At 37.8% G+C, this 20977-nt stretch overlaps 1 protein-coding gene across 6 annotated transcripts in view; it reads left to right on the forward strand.

Annotated features, from left to right (window-relative positions):
• The window catches only part of CMC1 (C-X9-C motif containing 1), a 42178-nt gene that overhangs the window by 19367 nt on the left and 1834 nt on the right, over positions 1-20977 (forward strand). The window contains exon 1 of one of the 6 annotated variants that reach the window (XM_041407713.1): positions 11109-11212. The exons of the other annotated variants lie outside the window; for them this stretch is intronic. Within the exon in view, the coding sequence (XP_041263647.1) occupies positions 11167-11212 (46 nt within the window). The 5' untranslated portion in view covers positions 11109-11166. Of the gene's footprint in view, positions 1-11108; positions 11213-20977 lie in introns of those variants that run through there. 6 annotated transcript variants of the gene reach the window in all.

A 20977-nucleotide genomic window follows, 5' to 3' on the forward strand; every position in this document is an offset into this window, starting at 1 on the left:
ATCAAAAGTTTTTTTTATGACCACAGTAGCCTTCTCTTAGAGGATGAAAAAAAAAAATTCTGCATTATTATCTACAACTCCATTTTTGTGAGAGGAAGGTTAGTATAAATTGAGAATGTAGTTTCAATTCAGCAACAAAACTGCAGGTGGAGAAGGGAGGAAAACTGTTGTCCTTTGCTGTATTTATTATCTGAATATTGAAGCATATTATAGTAATATCATGTGACCACATGGCCTTATACAAAACTATTAATATTACATTATGTTTTATGTGTTGTGCAGTTGTCTGTTAATTTAAATTATTTTAGATGTTTTGATAGTGTACAGTTATATTTAGTACTAATAGTAAATTGCTAGGAGCTTTTTTTCTGGCTTGCATTCCTTGAGAGTAAGATGCTGAATTTTTATATGATGCTCTTATTTGCACACAATAGCTTTTATTATGGAAAAAAATTATTCAGTGCTATATATTTCCAATGAAAATTTACTCTCATCACATTTAACTATGTGAATTAGTACAATCTCTAGAGGGATTATGGTATATTGAGCTTTGCTACGACAAACTGGGCAGAGAGAACAGCTATATGTAAATTAGAATTTGAAGAAATGAGCTTCTAGATTTGTGTGTGTTTGTTTGTTTAAGTGAATGATAACAGCATTAACTACCTAAGCTAATTTATAGAAATTAAATATGAAGGCATGTTGTCTTGCTGGATAATAGAAATTTCAGTGTTCTAACTAGTTTTGAACACTTTGAAGAAAATGTTCAGGGAGGGAACTTGACTGTTGTGATTATTTTTGTTCTTCCCCCATCCATGCCATTTCAAACCAGCTGATGACAAGAAATGGGTCAGACTGCTGCTAGCTTTACTGCTGCAACTTAGTTGTGTGTGGGTTTGTTTTTTTTTTTTGTTTTTTTTTTTTTTTTTTTATTTTATTTATTAGGGAAATTCCAACAAATTACAGGGACAAAGAGAAATGAAATCACTTTCAGTGAAAGAAAGAGGCCTCATTATAGCCACCAACAGCAGTTATTGACAGCTACACTTCCTATTAACAAGGAGCATTTAAGAGTTTGGCTGTTGGATCTTTGGACTTGATCTAATTTGCTAGCATTAATTAGTTTCTTTTGAGCACAGACACTTGGTGCTCACAGCTATAGATTTAGAGGACTAATTAGGACAGAAAATTGAACAGAATGGGGTAAGGCATTAACCTTCAACCATTACCAGCTGGGGCTCTGATAAAGACCACAGAGTCCAAATGCTCCTATTCATGCAAAGAGTACTTTAATGAATATCAATTTCAGCCAGGTTGCCATATCTTACAAGCCTTGTTTTGATTTTGATTCTCTTACCTGGTAGAGATTTTATGTATAGATATTAAAGTGGTATTGGTAGTTCAGAGCTCATAGATGAGAACCTCAGGAGGTTACCTGTGTTTTGTGCATACTTTCAATTTGCTTTTCTCAAGTTACAGATTTTATTGGTTTCCAGCTAAGATCCTGCATTTCAAATTGATTTCCCTGTCCAGCATAAATATATTAATATAGCCCAGATTAATTACATGTTCTTAACAAATGCTGGTGTAAAAAGAAGATGCCTGTGTGGTTTTGGATTATTGTAGTACAAGGTAGTAATATCCATGAGAAGAGCGCTCACCAAGCTAACAGCTGAAAGTTTAACAGTAGGTTTACTTCTTCTGCAGCTCTTACGGTGAGATACAATTATTGTGTTATGGTGTCCAGTTGGTAATCCAGTTTTAGGAGGAAAACTATTCTTCCAGATTGTTTTAACATCTGCAGAATGGGAGTACTTTAATTGCATATAAGGAAAGAAAAAACCTAATTGCCTTTGTCCTCTTGTATAATTTCTTGGATTGTTGGAAGAGTTGAACTTGAAATTAAGCATCTGAATCATCAGTTGTTCCTACCATTTAGTCATATTACTGCTCCCTGACAAATTCCCCACTGAAGCTGAAACATTGTTGCTTGTTCATTTGACTTCTGTACCTGGAAATTTTTTGTCCGCTGATGAGAAAAGTTTAAAAGTCTCTTCTCTATCATAATTTCTCCAAACTTGTTTTTTCAGGAATGATGCTAGCATTGATGCCTTTTAAGTGCTCTAATTATCTCCAGTTCTCCACTAGTACACTCTACAGTGTTAGGTTGAATAGCTGGTTTCATGTCTTAGGGTCCTGGTGAGGTAAGATTGTTAAAAATCTGTAAAAATAGAGAAATGCAACCTTGCCTGTATCTAATGATCTTGGTGTATTTCATGGTGTTTAGATCAGTCTTTAGGGACCCGTGTGAGGGGAGTGTCCGTGGTGGAGGAGACATGGTCAAGTTCTTCTTCCAACAAAAGGGCGAGGGTGCTGTTCCAGCCACTGACTAATGCCTTTTCCCAGGTGTTATATACAGTGTTTGCCGATCTCATAGTTTTCTTTTCCGCTTGACACATTTTGGTTCTTCTGTGTCATTCTTGTTACCAGCAAGCCAGTGCAAACTTGGGATTCTGTGAGGGTTTTTTTGCATCCATTCTGATGGTGGCAGTAACTTATGGGTGCAGTGTTAGAGTGTTACAGTGAGGTGTTACTGCAGCGTGGGTGGACAGAGCAGTGGCAGTTCATGTGACTCACAGTAGCTTAACAATGTCCTTAACAATGTATGAAGTAGTTGCTCTGAAATTTTGCATTATAAATCCCTCTTAGGTACTAGATTCAACAGTTACACAGTTAGCAGTTAGTGTAAATAAATCTTAATACTTTTAAGAGGTCATGCTATATTCTCATTGCCTGTGTATAAATATTTATGTTGTATATGAATTGTTAATTTTACCCTGGGGTTAGTTTCACACAGAAAATAGGTTATTTTTCAACTGTTGATGTCAGAATGTGTTGTACAGGTACCATTAGGTTCAGCAGTGGAAAATAAAACTTAGTTTGATCAAAATGTTGCTTCTGTGAATTCAGAAATACAATAAATAATGAGCATTCAGGCAGCCTAAAAGTAATATATCGACCTTATATTCAGCATAAGGTGATAGGGGAAAGCTTCTGTCCATTCTTTAGAAAACACATGAAATTGACAAGTGTATTTGCCAAAGAAAATTGCTTATCCAAACCTCAGAAATTGAAATGAAGCTCAACAGCAGTTAATACTAAATGGAAATCAGAATAGGAGTTGTGATTTTACTTAATATGCTTTGATTTAATGAGACAGTGGATTATGAAAGTTGTAGTTTTGATCTCCCATATGTTGAAGACCTATACCTGTTGTATATGTCTTTGTGTAGAATGTTACAACTCAGCAGAACCAGTCAAAAAAAAAAAAAGGGCAGGAATCAAAGGTCTAATCAGGCAATAAGAGAACACAAAGTTGAAACATAGTTTGGCAACTACACACACTTTCAACAAGTTGTGGTGTTCTAAGTGTTCTTCATGCTTTTTTGGTCTAAGTGTTCTTCATTGCATTCTGAAAACAGTGAAATCTCAAATTTTCATCCTGTTTTGGGATGGAAACATTTTAAGCTTCTTCTTACATGTAGAGCAGGAGTTCTAAAGATTGCTTAGCTCAAACTGAGGGAGTTGTCCCTCTAGCACTTATTCTTTGATGTAGTAGTTAATGGGTCCTATGGTAGCAACACTGACAATGCAAAAGTGTTTTTTTTAATGCTAGAGACAATATTGTCTTTGCTGAATAAAACTTATGTTCTTGTACATTGTTTTTCAGGTCCTTTTAATAACAACAACAAAAAATAATCCCCCTTTTTCCCACACCAAGTTTAGTTTTGTTGCTGTTGTAAATGCTTTCCAGTAGTTGTCTCTGTGGTGCTGCATAGAAAAAGAGCAGGGAGATTTGTGCTGTGAAGAGTGTTTTATTTAAAGGTCTGATGCCTAAGAAGGGAGTAAAGGCTACAGTACTGAAAGGTCATAGAACACTGTGCTGTATTGTCATCCCTCTGAATTTTATTTGTAGCAGTCCTGCAGAGAAGAGCAACTGGAACATTTGCTGCCCCAGATCAGGGTGGATACCTCTGCAGGAAGTGAAATCATGTAACAGAAGGTGAGAGGTGTTTTGGATGAGGAATCAATAGCTGCAGAGCTGGTCAGAGGATAGGAAAGGGGATGATCAAGGAATGCTAGAGCTGTACAGACCTTTGGAGGTATGGATGAGGCTTTAAATTTATGATCAGGGAACAAGAAAAGCAGTTTGGCTGCTGTATCAGAGATTAGAGTGGGAAACTAGTAAAGGATTTGAAAGGAATCATGGAGTGGAGGAAAGGTAGTCATGCTGATGGGATAATGAGAAGGAAAGGAAATTATATGAGAAATTTTGACAAAGAAAATGTAGAAGGCCTGTGCATGAAAATTTCCCTTGGATGGAGTGAACAGATTGTTCTCTTAGTATTTATCTTTGTATTGGGAAGGAGTTGAAATGGTTGTAGGGAATTTGGGACTTTAATTATGGTATTAAGAGATCTGCCTTCTTACCTTTTTCCTGAAATAAGTATAAAGAAAGGTCTCTTTAAGTCACTGATGCCTTTTTATGGGGTTTCTGATATTCAGGTTCTGGATTTCTTTGTATTACTTTTATCACCCATAATGTTGTACACTTTATGATTTTCTTTCTTTCTGGCCATGATCAAAATCTCCCAATAAGGTTCTAGTTGTTCTTCTTTCCCCTCCTCCTCAGTATACTCTAAATAATTCCCTTCAAGCTTTCAGATCAACAACAACATATTTCAGGGATGTTTAAATAGTACTTTTTGAAGGACAAAATCAAAAATTTGGTGTTACATTTGCCAGGCTTGATATAGGTCCTGCTTTGTTTCCTGGTGGCAGAAATGTCTCATGCTCTTTGCTGTAGTGGGATGCTTGTGAAGTTGGTGAAAATAAAGCACTGCAGAGTTGCAGCTTGAGATGTAATCTCACCTATGGTTGTAGACTGTCAGACTTTTAAAAAGTTATTTTAGGGAGACACAGCTAATGTTTTCAAAAAGAACTTCTGAATGCTATTGTTTAATATGTGGGAAATGTACAGAAAGTGTATAATGTGGAAAGACCTAGAGAGTTGAAAGTAGGACTTCTTGATGCAATCTAGACTAGTCTACTTATGCTTCAAAAGCATGGGCTTCAGTTCTACGAAATGCTTATCATACTGATGCCCTTGGATGGCACATTTATCAAGCACGAAGGGATTGCAGGCCTGCAAAGGACTTTGGGAAGACATTTTGGGCCATCATCTTCTCTTAGGGTCATATCTTGTATGCCTGTGTTTGTCCTGTAATCTGGTTAATGTTTCAGCTACTATAGCCTGTTTAAGTGCTTAGTTCTGTTTTGCCATTCAAAGAATGCTTTTTGCTTTCTAAGTTTTTTTTGGGATTTAATCCCTGAACTAATTTTTCTTTGTATATCAAGCAATTTGTGTTCTCAGACATTGGACAGATTCCTGGCAGTAATCTGAATAAAAGCAGGACTGTAAATGGAAGAAAGAGGATGATCTCATTTATGTTAAACAGGCAAAAGGGAAAAGAAAAATAAAATACTTATTCAGTAACCATCATGGAAATCTGTTTCTGTCAGGTTCTCCAAAATGGCTTAGGGAAGATATTGAACCCTGAGATTCCAAAGTTGTTTTCAGGAGCATGAAGAATTTTAAACACAAACCCCCGAAATCTTTAATGCTGTAATGTTAAAAATAACATTTAAATTCACAGGGAGAACTCGTGCTTTCAGGTTGAAGAAAATTATATCCAGTAAACAAGAGTAACCACAGTCTTCAACTTCAAACTTTGTTGCTCATTACTTTTTTCCTGCCTTTGGGGTGATAATATTCTACAGTGACTCTGACAGCCCAGTCGAAATTATTCATAAGGGCAATGGTGAAAAGAATTCTTTATTTTTCTCTGGTGTAAATAATCTTTGTCATTTCTCATCTGTCCTGATTTCCTCCTTGTGCTTCGTTGCATGTCTTTTCTGAGTGGTTTTGGTTTTTTTACATTAAATGTAGGCTTCAGCATGTATCTAGTTAATGAACAGAAATTTACCATTGCTTTCCATAGAATATAGAAAAGAGGAATATTATGGAATTGTATAGTGTTTGAGGTTATATAATTTAAGATTTAATTAGTAATTAACTAAAGTTTAATAGGGTGCTAGCAGATCTCACAGCTTCTCTGGTGTCTTCAATGACTTACATCAAAAGTCCTATGTTTAAAATATTTTACATTAGCTACGTGTAACAATGCTTCATGACAATTGAATAATAGTATTAATGGTTCTTCAGCTTTTTCTTTGTAGTAGAGGTGTCCCCATACTTTTGAAAACTATTCCAACTTTAAGGAAATTAAAAAGCATATTCATGTATGTATCTGTAATGTTTTTTTATATTTTATTTTATACATTCCAAACATCTTGAGGAAGTTTTGAGTCCTTTGTGGGGAGTCAGAATGGTGTGGAAAAGATGCTTTTGGTTCAGCAAGACTGGTTCATTTCGATATGCTCCATCTGTTGAGTAACTATAAAACTTCAGCAGTTTTAAACTAAAATACTGTTGGGGGAATCTGTCCTCTTCACTCTGCTGTCAAATTCATGTAAATACTACTTACTGTGCACAAACCATTTAGCAGCATTCATTGTTGGGCAGAGAATACTTAGTAAATTACAACCCCAAAAAATGTATTTGTGCTTCTGTAGAAGGAAGATATTTAACAGAATTGCATACTTTTGCTTTGGCTACCTTCTCCCACCAGATGAACAGTTCTGGTCTCGTGATTTTCTTTTCTGCAGTGGTTTCAGTGTAGTGCTGTTTGTTCCACACCTGATGTTACAGATCTCTGTGGCCCTAATGTTTGAGTTGCAATGACTTGACTTGTCTGAAAGTAATACAGCCACTCTAAAAAAGAGGAGAAATAATCACCTCTGGGAAATATGTTAAAAGTACTTAAAGGTAACAATGTTTGAATTGTGGTATCAGGTTCAGCGAGCTCCGTTTCACATAAGCAGTAAATTGTAACAGTGACTGTAATTCTTTTGTGTGAAGCAGGAAGAATCTCCTTGTTTCTAATGTAATATAGTCACTGTCTTAAGTTTGATTGTAAGGTTGATGCACTGATGTCAGGGTTCTACTGTGTTATAAAGAGATCTGGTACTCAAAATCTTTTGTGTGTCCAGACCTGAACTGATCGTACAATAACATTTTACTTGGACATTTTAGTACTAATGGTTGTCAAGTCCTCAGATCTCTAAGCCTTGGCTGAACTTGTGACAAAAAAGTCAGAAGGAATACCTAAAGCTTCTTGTATTTCAAGCAGAGGGGATGAATCTGAGTAAGAAACAGAGTCTAGCCGTCCTCTTCTTCCTGAGAGGAGACCCTCTAAGGTGAACACCCTTGGAGATTTATGTCAGCTCCTCAAACTCCTCCTTTGATTTTTGTTTATGTCATGTAGAATGGAAGACATCTCATCCCAGCTGTAGTCCTCTCTCTCTCTTTCCCATCCCCTTACCCCTTCCTTGTCAAGACTCAAGGCAACAAGGACAGGAAGGTACTTTCAGAATCAGTTTTGGGTGGGGCAAGGAAATTCTGGGTGGCTAAAATGAGGTAGAGTGTATTCTACCGGTAGTTATTAGTCTCTGTTCAGACATGTAAGTGGAGATAAGACCATAAATGAAGGAGAACTGTCATGATCAAAGCATATGGGACATTGCATTGGTATGCATAAAGCAAGGATGGCAGTGCTATCAATTTTTGTTTGGGTATTTGGTCTTCTGCAAAAGCCTTGTAGAAACTCTTGAACTTTATAAGTATTTCCTAAGGATTTCTTTGAGCTGTTTTTTTCCTGTCTGTGTCTGGTTGCTTCCATATCTTGGGAATTCCATGGGTTTGTTAGTGCCTTCTCTAACATTAAGCATCAGTGTGTCTGCAGGTTGTGTGCAGGTGTGGACTGGCAGGATAGTAGGTGTCTTTCAGCTCCCAACAAGATCTGAGCGGAGTAGGGGAAAGGCAGTTGCTGCCTGCTGGTTCATGTCAAACAAGGCTCAGCTGGACACTGGTTGCCAATTTAAAATTTGGGAAGAGCCCTTGTAATTGAATATAGGCTTTTTACTTTTATGGCTCAAATTACTTTCCTTTTTTTTTTTTACTTTCACCACTGGCAGCAGTCCTGGACTCTAGCTAAAGACCAAAATCTAAATGAAGCCATTTTTCATAACTAATTTGACATCTTGTTTCCTATTTCATCACTTTTTTTTTTTTTTTTATCACCAAATATATACAGCTGAAATCTTGGTATGTCGGGGAAAACAGCAAATCATCTCAACAGTGTAAACTTAAGTTTATAAATTTGAGACTTGCAACCAGACTGCTGTACAAGAAAACAGATGCCATGCAATAAATTAATACTAAGCTGAATAATAAACAAGACATATTGTTAAAGGTCTTTAATGCAAAGAAAGTGATTTCAGACTTTCATATGCTTGTTTTCTGGCTTTGTTTAAATGAAGCCTTTGCATGTGTTTTCTTTATTGTTCTCTTTTGAGCTTTGTTGGGTTGAGGACTCAGTCTCTGGTTGGGCAGTGGTGATTAACTTACACTAAATAGGCAGCAATAATGTGATTTGAGAATGAAAAGGATTCATTTCTTTTAAACGAGGGGAAAAAAAAACAAGGTTGAAGGAAATAGTTTACATAATCTGTAAACTAGTTAAGGAGCTGAATATTTATGCAGGTTGAAATTGAAGCTTAGTTGCCCTCTAGGGGTTTTACATTAATACAGCATATGCTAGCTTTTGGGTGTTTTTTTCTTCTTTCAGAATAAAGGTGAGACAAGTCTTTGGAACAAACTTACATGCTGACAAATCTGTGGTGATAGAGGCATGTGTACATCTGCATTCAGTGATTAAAACTCATTTAGTTCAAAACCCAGAAAATGGAGGAAAGATTTTTAGCCACATTAGGTTCTTTTTAATCTCATTGTACCAGTGGAGAATGCACTCACAGTCAACCAATCATAACACTGAAGTCCCAACCAGGAAAGGTCCTTACTTTCAGTCCTAAATAAACAGAAGACAAAAAGTCACAGGGGGTTGCAGTGGCAGCACCAGAGCCATCAGTCAGTTTCTGCTCATGTCCCAGCTGCTGAATGCTGCTTCAGATTCTTGTGTCCTCAGCTGCCACTGAGTAATGCACTATCACTCTACCTTCTATCACTCCTGGTCTTACAGAGGGTTGAGCCCTGGATATTGGTCTGTGATTGAATGTGTTAGAAATAAACTTAGTCTGCTCCTTTAGAAGGCAATTGACAAAACCAGTAGTTCTTGATTGCTTGGATGGGCGTGTGATATTTCATTGGAAGTATCCTCATGCCATAGAAAGAAGTGACAAATGGCTTCTAAACTGGAGCTACATGTACATATCCCCTTGTCTTAACTTTCAGTATCTCCTTTGCCAATGATTTTGTAGCAGAAGCACTGTTAACATAATTATTTCAACAATTGCTAAATAAATTCAGAAGAGTTTGGTTGTTTTTCTAAAAATGGAAACCACATCTATGTGATTGTTTTTGCTGTTTCTTTCATAACACTGTTTATGCTGTATTTGTATGTTGATGCTCTAAGACATTTTTGCATCAGAAACAAGATTATTGGAGTAGGCAGAATAGATGCACTTAAAAAACCCTCCTGCCAAACTTGAATTCCTCTGCATACAGCTTGAGGAGCGCAGTGTAATCAACTTTTACAAGGTAGAGCTGTGTCCCCGAGGCTTCAGTGTACAAAACTACACCTGGATTTGTGCTAGTAAAGTCAATGTTCTTACACAGATTTTTATGCCATTTGCCTATTAAGCTTTACACTACAAAAGAGTTTCTCTCTTTTGAGGGGTTTTCATACCTAGTTTCTGGTGCATTTTTTTTGCTTTGTAGATTTATCAAAGACTTGTTTGTAAATTCCCTGTCTACCAGTATTTTATTGTCTTCAAAATTACAACTTTTATTCTGAAGAAATGTACCTGGTTATTGCAGTCCTTTATTTAAATCATTTTACAGAAGATGAAAGATAAATTTCAAGTTACAACCAAATTTCAGATATTGCTGAGTTTTGATAGTGTGCTTTCCTGCCTCATGGTTTAAAGTAATCTCTTCAAAATCATTAAATGAGTAGGGTAGTCTGAAATTCTAAATGCCTCCATAGTCAATTATGTAATTTTATTTGAAAAAGTAAGTTTGTGTACTTTATCACACTGTGGCCATAATTGCAGGGGTTGAGTTACTCTTCACTGTTCACTTCAGAATATGGACACAGCAGAATTTTTTTTTTTTCGTGGAAAACTTGCACTTTGGTTTTGTCATCCTTACTAGCACTGAGTAATACCTTAATCAGCAGGAATTCTTCCATGGTGAAGAACTCCTGCCTCCACACCAGCCTATGGCTAGTCGTTTTTGAAAAACAAGACATTTACTGGAAAGTACATGATAACTATTTTGGAGAAGTTGGGGATGAATTGTGACCTGTGAGGGAAAGTAACGTCCTCTTTTAATAACTGTATAAATATTTTATATTCCATATATTGGGAATATGCTATATACTCAAAAGACCTGAGATTTTGACCCTATTCTGTGTGCCCCATCTCACCGTCACCCTCCAGGTGGAACCCTGGAACCAGTTTCACTTTTGCTTTTAGAGGAGTGAGAACTACTATTACTGCTACCACCAACCTTCGGTGTTGGAGCTCTGAGTTGAATAGGTAATTTTGGAAGTCCATTAAATTGAATTGGGGCAGGGGGAAAAGAAGAGTCCCTGACACAGCACAGTGTAACTGAGAGCTGGTGTCGTGGTGGGATAGCTGGGCAAATGCCTCCTCGGGAGTTGTACAAATGCCCTGCTCTACCCCCACCGTGTGGTAGAAGGACATTACTGTTACTCCTTCCACTCGCGAAGCTCTGTTTTTGAGACATAGATATATTTTGCCTTTAGAGTTCAGCTGAAGAGTCAGTCGCTGTGGGACAGAGGGAGGGGTGTTGTTTCTTTAAATCATCTGTTATCCGAACTTCTCAGCTGTCCCTGAGTGGCTCGGCAGCTCCCGAAGGAGGCGGGCGGATAGGCAGAGCTCTGCGCAGCTCAAGTTGGATGCACTTGTTTATATAAAAGCAGGCAGTGACAGACAGTAGCCATGGGGGAACTTGCATTTGTTCCAGTTCTGCCTCTTCCAGCGCCTGGTATGGTAACGCTTGATGTCAGGGATACTTACTGCAGGGTGGGAAGAAAATTAGATCAAGTCAGTCTTAAAGGAAGCAGTTGTTTAAAACCACTGCAGTTTAACCAGGTACCTATGCTTGCTGGCCTTGCTTTACCTGAAGCTTTATAGAGAAGGTGATGCTTGCACTTGAATGTACTTGACAAGAACATTCCTCAAGCAGGTTTCTTTAGTGGACAAATCATTATTTACCCAAATAAAATGCTTCACAGCAATGTGCTTACTTTGCTTAAAAGGGTAGATTTTTGTAATTTCACTAGTAAGAAAAGGAGGTCTGCTTCTCTGGAAAAATTTGCCTGCCTAGCCCAGCAGATTGTCATCTTTGAGCACTTAAATCTGCCTTGACTGACAAAGTAGTTGCTGTAAAGCCTTATACATAATAGTTATGTTCTTGCTGTTTCTCCTGTGTCTTCTGAGGACATAACCCTCTTGTGTACTGCTGTGCTCTGCCTGTCTTGCTTAGTCAGAAGCAGGAGGACTTGTCTCGTAGCTCTTACAGTGCTGGGTTGCTGGAATTTACTTAAAAATATGACAGTGTACTAGATTCCTGTGTGTCTGGGGCAAAATGTGTGCACACACATATGTAGGTAGGTGTGTACAGTCATGCATACAGAAAATGCCGGCGACTCTGTACATCCAGGATGGAAGATCAGGTCAGGATCAGATCAGGTCTATGGCACCAAAACTAACAAATAGATATTTCTCTTTGTCATCTCTGCCAAAGCTCCTCTTGCTGTTACAGTGCAAGTTCTGTTGAAGTTCTAGTGACTAAATGTATATTGCTAATGAATTCTGTCTTCCACAGTATTTCATCATTTAGCAATAGTCAGGAAAGCACCGCCTGACATTTTAAGGTATATGTTCTTTTCGGACTCTGTGACTCTTAGGAAAACACTTTTCCTAGTCAAGTTTCATTTGTGCATTCAGTATTCATATGAAACTGAAAACCAACTTTAGTCTTTCCAACTCTTGTCCCCAAGAAGACATTTTGATCAGATCTCATATGTGCAGGACATAGAATGAGCAGAGCTGACCTGCCCTTATCCTAATGGCAGAACTAAATGCTCCTTAAAGTATCCTGAGATTGCACGTGTATGTTATTTTCAGAACTCTTTTTTTTTTTTTTTAAACCCTCTTAATTACTTTAATCTGGCATATTTTTGTTAATACTTTTAAGTATTTGTCTGGGTTTTGTTAGTTGAACTGATTGGGTTGGCTTGAATTGCTGTGTTTGGCTGTGTTCCTGAGCTTGTTTTATGTGTTTTTCTTAAACAAAACAATTATTCTCTTTATTAAACTTTGCTTTTCAGTTCCATTCTGTTTCTTGGTGCTTATTATAAAATTGGAAAGAAAAGATCCAACGATCTGCTGTAGATAAGGGTGGGCTATTTGGGACAGACAGAAGGGCTTCTCTGCTGTTACTTGAGGTTTCTGGTTATGCCTCTTAGAAATATCCACAATTCGCAGTCTGAATGGTAGCAAATTATGAACTGCAGAACACATGTAGTGAGTCTGGTGAGAGGGGTTCCCCCAGCACAAGCCTCTGCATCACATGGGGGTGGGACTGTATCTTCATGGTTCGTGGCTTCTGTGAACGTGTTTGTCATTCCTTGATGGTAGTTTCTTAAGATCCTCTTTTTTCCCCCACAAATTCTGTCTTTAATGATTGTTGGCTTTGAAAACAAGAGAAACCCTGTTAATATTTCTGTAATAAAAAGATCAGCAGCTGAGCAATGACTTCTGATTTAAATTAACTGATGTTGGAGGATCCCTATGTGTCTTACATCAGTTTTCGGAACTGCTGTGGTATTGTGGTTTTAAAAAAAAAACCCTATATGCTTTTTAAAATAATTTTTGAAGCAGAATGTTTAAATAGGCCATTGATTTCCTATATTGATTTTAAAAGCTTGTTGTAAGCAGCTGACCAAACCTAGACCCTTGTGATATCAATGTATGTAGGACATGAAAACTTTGGAGGCTCTTGTTCCTAAGTAGGTAGGTGGCATTTACAGAGTGAGTAACTGGATGTTCTGAAAAAAACCCCAACCAACTCTCAAACATTTTTGATCTATGTAGGCTGCCTTTTCTCCCTACTGCTCTGGCCTGTTTCTATATCCAGCTGAGAGATACTTTGAGGCCAATTAATTTTTGCAGCAGGATTTTGAAAACCTGCTAATGAAAAAAGCACGCATGGTATGAAACAAATAACTACAATTGCAATAGTTGGGAGTTTAGCAGGATTTCAGTGGGCCAGGGCAGAGAGATTTTGAAGAAATCCAGGCTAGCATATACCTTTCTGGTTTCAGGAGATTTTTCCCCTCTTTCATCCTCTTGTTTTGGATGCTTTTCCATTTAGACCCCCCTCATGTAAGGCATCCTAAGGGTTCCTAAGAGTTTTGAAGGGTATGTGAGAACTTTATGCTTCAAGGTATAAGCCAAGTGTAGAGTTGATAAGGATTAGGAAGAAACTTCATTTGAGAAGATGTTTTTCCATAATGTTGACCTTCTGACACAGTATTTTAAAGTAGCTATTACTGCCTTCTGAGAAAGATGGTGTACAGGACAAATAGGCCCTTTGATCCAGTGTGTTATTTTCTCATCTCTAAATGTCCCCTAAAGCAAAGTCTTCAGATTTATTTCTAGGATATTGGTAAGATGCTTTCTTTATCCCAAGGCATTATGTTTAGACAAACAGTTTCTAGGTTTTTTTGGGAAACATTCTTCCTCTGCAGACCACAGTTGTGGTGTTTGCCTTCCTGGTACTGTATGTTTGCCTTTCTCTGCTGCTGTGTGTTCACCTCAGTCATGAGATGAGGGACGTTTCTGCATTTCATTCTGGAGTGCCAGAGATGCTGCGGTCTGCTGGGGGATCCTCTGTTTGCACTCTTTAAGATAAAGCTGCTTTTCTATGCTGAGAATGCCCTGGAAAAGATTGGCCAGGAGGATGAATATCCCTTCCTTAAAATTCCTGAATTCCTGGGATTCTCTGCTCCCCAGTCCTGTATGCTAGTATGTATTGATCATCTCTCCTAGGACAGATGCCTGCAGCTAAAAAAGCTGAGATGGAGCAGATTTTGGGGAGCTGGTGATGAGCAGGAAAATGGAAAGTATATGATTTTTATGTTATAGCAAATGAATATTTGCAGAGACAAAGTATTTGATCTGATAACAGAGGTTCACTTGAAAGAATCAAGGTTATTTTATGTCAATTTTCTCTTTGCCCTATATAAGATGCATTTAATTATTTCATGCTACCTCCTTCTATTCAAATTAATCTGCCTTATATATATTGTTGCTCAAATTACAATAATTCTTTAATCAGCTGTGTTATGCATGCCATAGAAGGCTAGGATAGGGAAGCTACTCCTAGCATACTGACGATGCACGTATTTTATTTGTTGTTGTAATTTAAAAGTAAAATCAGAAATATTGATTTCTACTTGACTGGAGAGATGATTTAGTTTGAATATCAGACTGATCTTAATCAGGTGAGAATTAATTGAGTTGGAGGTATTAGATATTCAGTGATGTCAACTGAACCATGAGCAATCTACAGAGAAGCCTTCTTTTGTACTGTGTTGGAAATATCAAATAGCTCGTACTCTGCAATGTAAAACAATCTCTTCATGTTCATGCTACTACTTCCTCTGGCTCATTAAATGCACCAGTAATCTGTTCTGTGCATACTGAGTCATCTTCAAAGTAACAAGCTAATGAATCATAATTTTATACAAAATTAAAAGCATTATAACTACCCTTAAAAATGTTGCTGGTAATGTTTTGGATCATTTAGTGTTTTTCTGTACACCTTTTGCAAATTTAGGTTTTAAAATTTTGCCCTTGTTTAGATTTTAAAGGGAGCGGTTTCCTCCTCCTTCTACTATCACCCCCAAATCCCCATTGTTATTTGGGCATCTTTTCTCAGTGGTGGTACAGCCCAAGGAATGTCCAAAACACCGGACAAAACTTCTTTTTCTTTTTTTTTTATTTTATGTAGAGGGAAAAAAGCAACCCCAGAATCAGTCTGGTCTGGATCATGATGGAAGCTGGTTTTTTTTTTTTTTTTTTTTATTTTAAGAGTGTGATAGCAGTATCATAAGTGTTGAGAAAATATAAATGGTGAGATAACACCTCTGTAGGACTTTCTCTTAAGTAGTAAAATTGTAAAGTCTTTAAATAAACGAGAGCCAGACCTGAGAGGATCAATTTATCTTGATAATGGGAAATATTTCATTTATGTTGTGTACAAGCACATCTGCAAAATAGATGCACAATTATAGTTGATAAAACTACAGTTCCAACATTGTATGAAATGTACAACACTTCACAATATGAGACAATATGAAAGTGCCAAGTACTTTTATAATCTGAATCTGCAAAAAATGAACTTTCAGAAATAGCCTTCACGCTACAAACAGTTCATACATTAAAAATAATGAGGATGGTTCCTTGGTGTTATATCAACACAGTTTCCATGCAGCTGCTTGTCTGGATATAAGTCCCACTTTTTATTCTTCTCTTACTTTGCACATGGGAAGACTTTGATGTTTGCAGGAAGAAATAATTAATTATCTAATATTTTAAAATATTTTAAGTAAAGAGAAAAAATCCTTTAGAAATCTGCTACAAATATAATCTGATGCTTGTTCCTCTTTATTAAATTGCAAAAAAGCTACCACAACCTTTAGTTTGTTTTTAAGCTTGTGGCAGGACTTACCATGGTTTTTTTTCATGAAGTCTTTCCTTTACATACACATAACTGAAACTTCAGCAGTCCAACACACCTACTCCACTATTTCATTTTGAATACAGCACAGTGAAGAAACCAGCTGAATTCTGTTTGAGTGTGGGATGGTATTGTAGGGTACATAGTGAACACTTGCATCATAAATATGATGCCTTGTTTTTGTTGTTCACTGTTTGTAGTCCTGCAGACACTGAGATTAACAGTGTTAAATTTAACCTTGTCTGGTTTAATGGTGTGGGAAAAAATCATCATCTTTATTCTGCAGAGCTGTGCCTATGTCTTATGCCAGATGTTGGTTTGTCCTTTTGACTCAAAATCCTACAAGTTTTATATTTTTGTCATAGTGAGCAAATACTTCTTGAATCTATGAATATGTTCTAAAGTTAAAATGGGCAGGACCCTGGCTTTTTATCTCTTTTTTTTTAAATTAGGACTTGTATGTCCCAGGACATCTGTTGGTGGACCCCCACCAACTTTGTTGTAACTTTCTGGTAATGTATCTGACCTTTTCATATTAATACTTTAGTATTAATTAATTAGCCTGTCTGACTGATTGAATAGACAGGGAAATAATTTGTCCAGTCTTTACTCTGTGTTAAGTGAACTGTTAGCCAGTTTCACTTCATTTTCCATCTGCTTCTCATATTATCTTGTGGTAAAGTCATAAAACAGAGTTGGGGAAAAAGCAATTAGAAATGTTAAAGAAAAACATTCTTCTTAGATACTGGCTTTTCCAGCAAAGATTAGTGTGGACTGTAAAAATCTTTGTAAACAAAGTGTTCTTTACTGTGCCAACCTAGCTAATTATCAAAGAAACCTTAATAAAAAGAGTTCTCTGTAACTTAAAGAAGTTTTTAATCAACCATCAAATATACTAAGTTGGGGACTCAAAACTAATTCTTCATGCCTCCAACATAATTTGTATGATTCTGTATCTGAAGGGAATTACAGAAAGACTTGGAATGGGATTTTTATTAAAAAAATACGTGTCTGTCCAGCTTTAAAAAGCTACTTTCTTTTTTGCTATTCTGTGACTTTATGTATGTCAGGACCTAATTTCTCCTAGTTCTTTGTGTCGTGCTTTTTCAGGTGGGTAAGTTGGGATAGGAAGACCCAGTGAGATCCAGCTCTTGGATCCAGGGCAGTGCCACAGGCTCTGGAGGTGCCAGGGACTAAACTTAGCAGCTTCTCTGAGCTGCTCAGGGCCGGAGATGCTCCCTGCTGAAGAGTCAGTCCTTGGAAGGACTCACTCATCTCTGGCCTCAGCCAAAAACCCCTCCTGTCTCTCCTGAAAATGTGGTCTTCCCATCATAGGCAGATCCCATGCACATGCCAGCATGCCATAGTGAGCAGGTGAGAACTGGCAAAACTGAATTGCTCTGTATTCAGACGTGGCTGTTCAGCTTTTGTTCAGTTGACAGCAGACCTCTGTCTTGGCAAAGATACATTCTGGCCTTACAGACTTGGTTGATTTAGAAAAGGTACTAAATTGCAGGCTTACTTGAGCAGCTAAAATCTCTCTGTGTGGCTGTAATGGCCAGAATGTAATGAGACTTAAAATTCTCTGAACTGAGACCAAAACTTATTTTGGATTTGCCTTGCAACAAAAATGCAAAGCTTTCTTCATGAGAGAAAAAGAAGAAATCCAGCCTCAAATCAGTGTTGAGCTGTTCAGTGAAGTCTGTCTGAGCTGTACTCTTGAGAAGAGATCTTTGCTCCGTGTGCATCCCCTTAGACAGAGCCTGTGGCACAGAGAGGAGCCTGTAGGGTAACCTATGTCAGATATGATGTCATGAACCATGACTGCTGCAGGTGAAAGGGGGTCTGTAGCCAGTTTCCGTGGTAACTGGTAGGCACCTGCAGCTTGCTGACGCAGTAGTGGATTTGTGCTTGTCTGTGCACAGAGCACTCAGTGATGGACATATGTAGCTGTCCTAGAAAAGCCAAGGCTTTTCTAGGACAGCTACATATGGCAAAGGGTTGATTTGATGCAGGGCAAGCCTTTTCCCCTTTCTTACAAGGCATTTTCTCTTCCGTGGTGTTGAGCTCTGTTCCTCAGTTTATTTGGCTTGTATTTGGAAATACTGGAGATAACTTTTATTGTTGGAAACATGACTTTTCTTTTGTTTGCAATGAATTTGCAGACTGGCCCAAATTTACTTCTTGTTTTGCTCCTGCTTGAGGTTTTGTTTTGGTAGCTTGCTGCTTGTAGGAAGAAAGAAAACGTATCAGCCCATGAACTTCTAAAGTCATGGAAAGATATTTCCTGAAGTCATAAAGATAGTACCATACACAAGATTATGAAAATATCAGTTCTGTTCTTTCTATAATGTGCAGTGTATCAGGAGAAGGTTTGTTTGGATTCTTTAGTATTCTGATTACCTCTCATAGCTGCTAAAGTGTTAAATTACAATAGTTTTGTAATCCGATCCTGTGTATCTGCTCCTTTTGTGGTGTCTTGCTATGCATCCCGAAACTTTGGTCAACAATGCAGATATTGCTTGAATGAGGAATGACTAAGGCTTGTCAGACATGGAGATTAATTCTTGGTTTGAGATATCTGCAACTATTGAGCACTACTTCTGACATTATTCTCCAAATTAGTAGTTTAAACACTTGTTTGTGCTGCTCAACCTTGACACAATTCATTTCATGGAAGAGTCATAGGATCATGGAATAAGCTGAGTTGGAAGAGACCCATCAGGATCATCAAGTCCAACTCCTGGCCCTATGCAGAACACCCCTATCACACTATGTGCCTGAGACCATTGTTGAAATGCTTCCTGAACTCAGGCAAGTTTAGTGCTGTGACCATTTCCCTGGGGGCCTGTTACAGTGCCTAGCAACCCTCTGGGTGGATATCTTTTCCTGGTGGCAAACCTAAACTAGCCCTGACCCAGCTTCATGCCATTTCCTTGAGGAGAGTGAAAAGATTGGTACTTGCCCCTCTGTGAGCAAGACAAAGCAGAATTAAAAATAAAACAAACCATTCTCCAGATCCTGAAAGATTTCTGGTAAGTGTCTATAACTAAGTCTGTCTTGCACTCCTTACATGACTGCCAAACAGAAGAGAGGGATAATCAAGTTTTGTGTGCTCATATAAGGAAGCCTAATATGCTTTAACCTTCTTTCTTCCTCTCTGTTGTTAAGCATCAGTAATGTAAAAGCTAAACAGCTGGAAGCAGTTTTATCACTTTGCAACAGTGCCTGGCCATGTACCACAGGCAGGGCCTTCTGAAGCCAGGGAATGCTGGCAATTGCAGTTCAGGCTTTTTTTCTTCACTGGGACATCACGCCTTTAACCAATCAAGACTGGTGAGTTAACAAGTGAGAGGGACCTCCTGTTGTCTTCAGTGGTTTTTTACTTCACAGCTTCCAGAAGAAATGATTACTACTACAAAAAAAAAACCCAACCCAAAACCTCAGCACAGCACTTAAAGAAGTGCCTTTAGAGAGTATAAATCATGCTGGACAGACCAAAACCTTTCAAAAGCTTTGGATGTTTTTCCCACCAAAAAAAACCAAAAAAAACAAAGGTCATTTTTAGAAATGTACTAATAGGTATGATTTTTCTGAGATGCTGATGTAGGAATAGTCAATACAAATAGTCCAGAAAAGAATGGAAGAAATGTCAGATTCACCCTTGAAAACCAAGAAATATTCTGATAACCTAATAACACATTTGCCTTGTTCTGAGCTTAAACTGCTTAGTAGACTTGAGCTGTCCTGGTGTTTCCTCAAAGCTGTGCTTATGCATTTGGGTGACTTTAAGTCTAAAACACATAGATCTTAGAAACTGGGTGTGGTTGTTAATAGATACCTTTGAGCACAAGTTACAGTGTCTTCCCAGCTGGTAATTAACTGGTTAACTTAAACCCATTTTCTGCACACTTTCATCTGGTTTTCATGTAGGGTGTGGTGGAGTTGCCAGTGTGTAATGCTGGGTGCTGGGCTGGAGAAGGTTTTTGAATGTTCATCAGTAAATAATATGTTTGAAGTAGGTAAGAATTCAGTTCTTTGCTAAGTTTCACAGTATAAGGACACTGAAATCTGTCATCGCCACTTTCAGCAAACACTTCCTTGTCTTGTAAATTATTTTCATGAAAGCCTAATTAATAATAGCTGTGGACAAGCAGATTAATCTCACCTAGGGATTGCCTGCAGCTGTTGGATCACTTTCTCAAAATCTTGCCAGTAGTGTCCAGGATCCTAGGGGGTAGGTAGGTTTTGTTCCACTGAGGTCCACAATTGCTTAACACCCATTTCAGCATCTGCTATGAGCAAAGGACAGGAGTGCTGCCATTATAGGCACAAATCTCTTCTTTCTTGTTTATTTAAGTCTTGATGTACATATACACTGAGCACAGGTAATGTGATTTAGCTGTTGTGTGATGTAGTACCATTAAGTTTTGATGTTACTAGATCAGCTGTACATTTTGCTAAGTATGTGCAAGAAAATAATTTTTGTATTGCTGGATATTAAATCATTACCAGGAAGACATTAGAGGAGGATAAATGGATGGAATTCTGGAAGGGGATGTGGTAGGGGTGAACTTTGTTCTTGATCTGGCTCCTGATTGATCGTGGACACATGGCTTTCTTTTTCTCTCTTTCTCTCTCTTGTCCATCTGCTAAATGTAGCTGATTTCCTCTCAGAACAGTTTGAAATCTCCTGATAGAAACAACAGCCAATTCTTATCTAGGGTTATTATTCAGTGAAACATCTGTACAGGGACTTGGATGTATTTTCTGAAAATGGTATCTTTGCTGGTAACAATGAGGCATAATTTTAGTTACTCCCAGATAAACCCCATGTCCTTAGCCATGACTTTGCTGTTCTGTTTTAGTGTCTCACTGACTTGTTTTTACCTCATAAGATTCTTAAAACAGACCAGGTACTTTCACTTCATTGAGCAACTTCATTGTTCTTGAATGCCAGATATGTAGGTGGTAGCCCTGAGCAGAGCATGTGAAAAGCAG

This window comes from Onychostruthus taczanowskii, unplaced genomic scaffold (assembly GCF_017590055.1).
Source record: "Onychostruthus taczanowskii isolate IOZ18803 unplaced genomic scaffold, ASM1759005v1 scaffold28, whole genome shotgun sequence".
Taxonomy (NCBI): Eukaryota; Metazoa; Chordata; class Aves; order Passeriformes; family Passeridae; genus Onychostruthus; species Onychostruthus taczanowskii.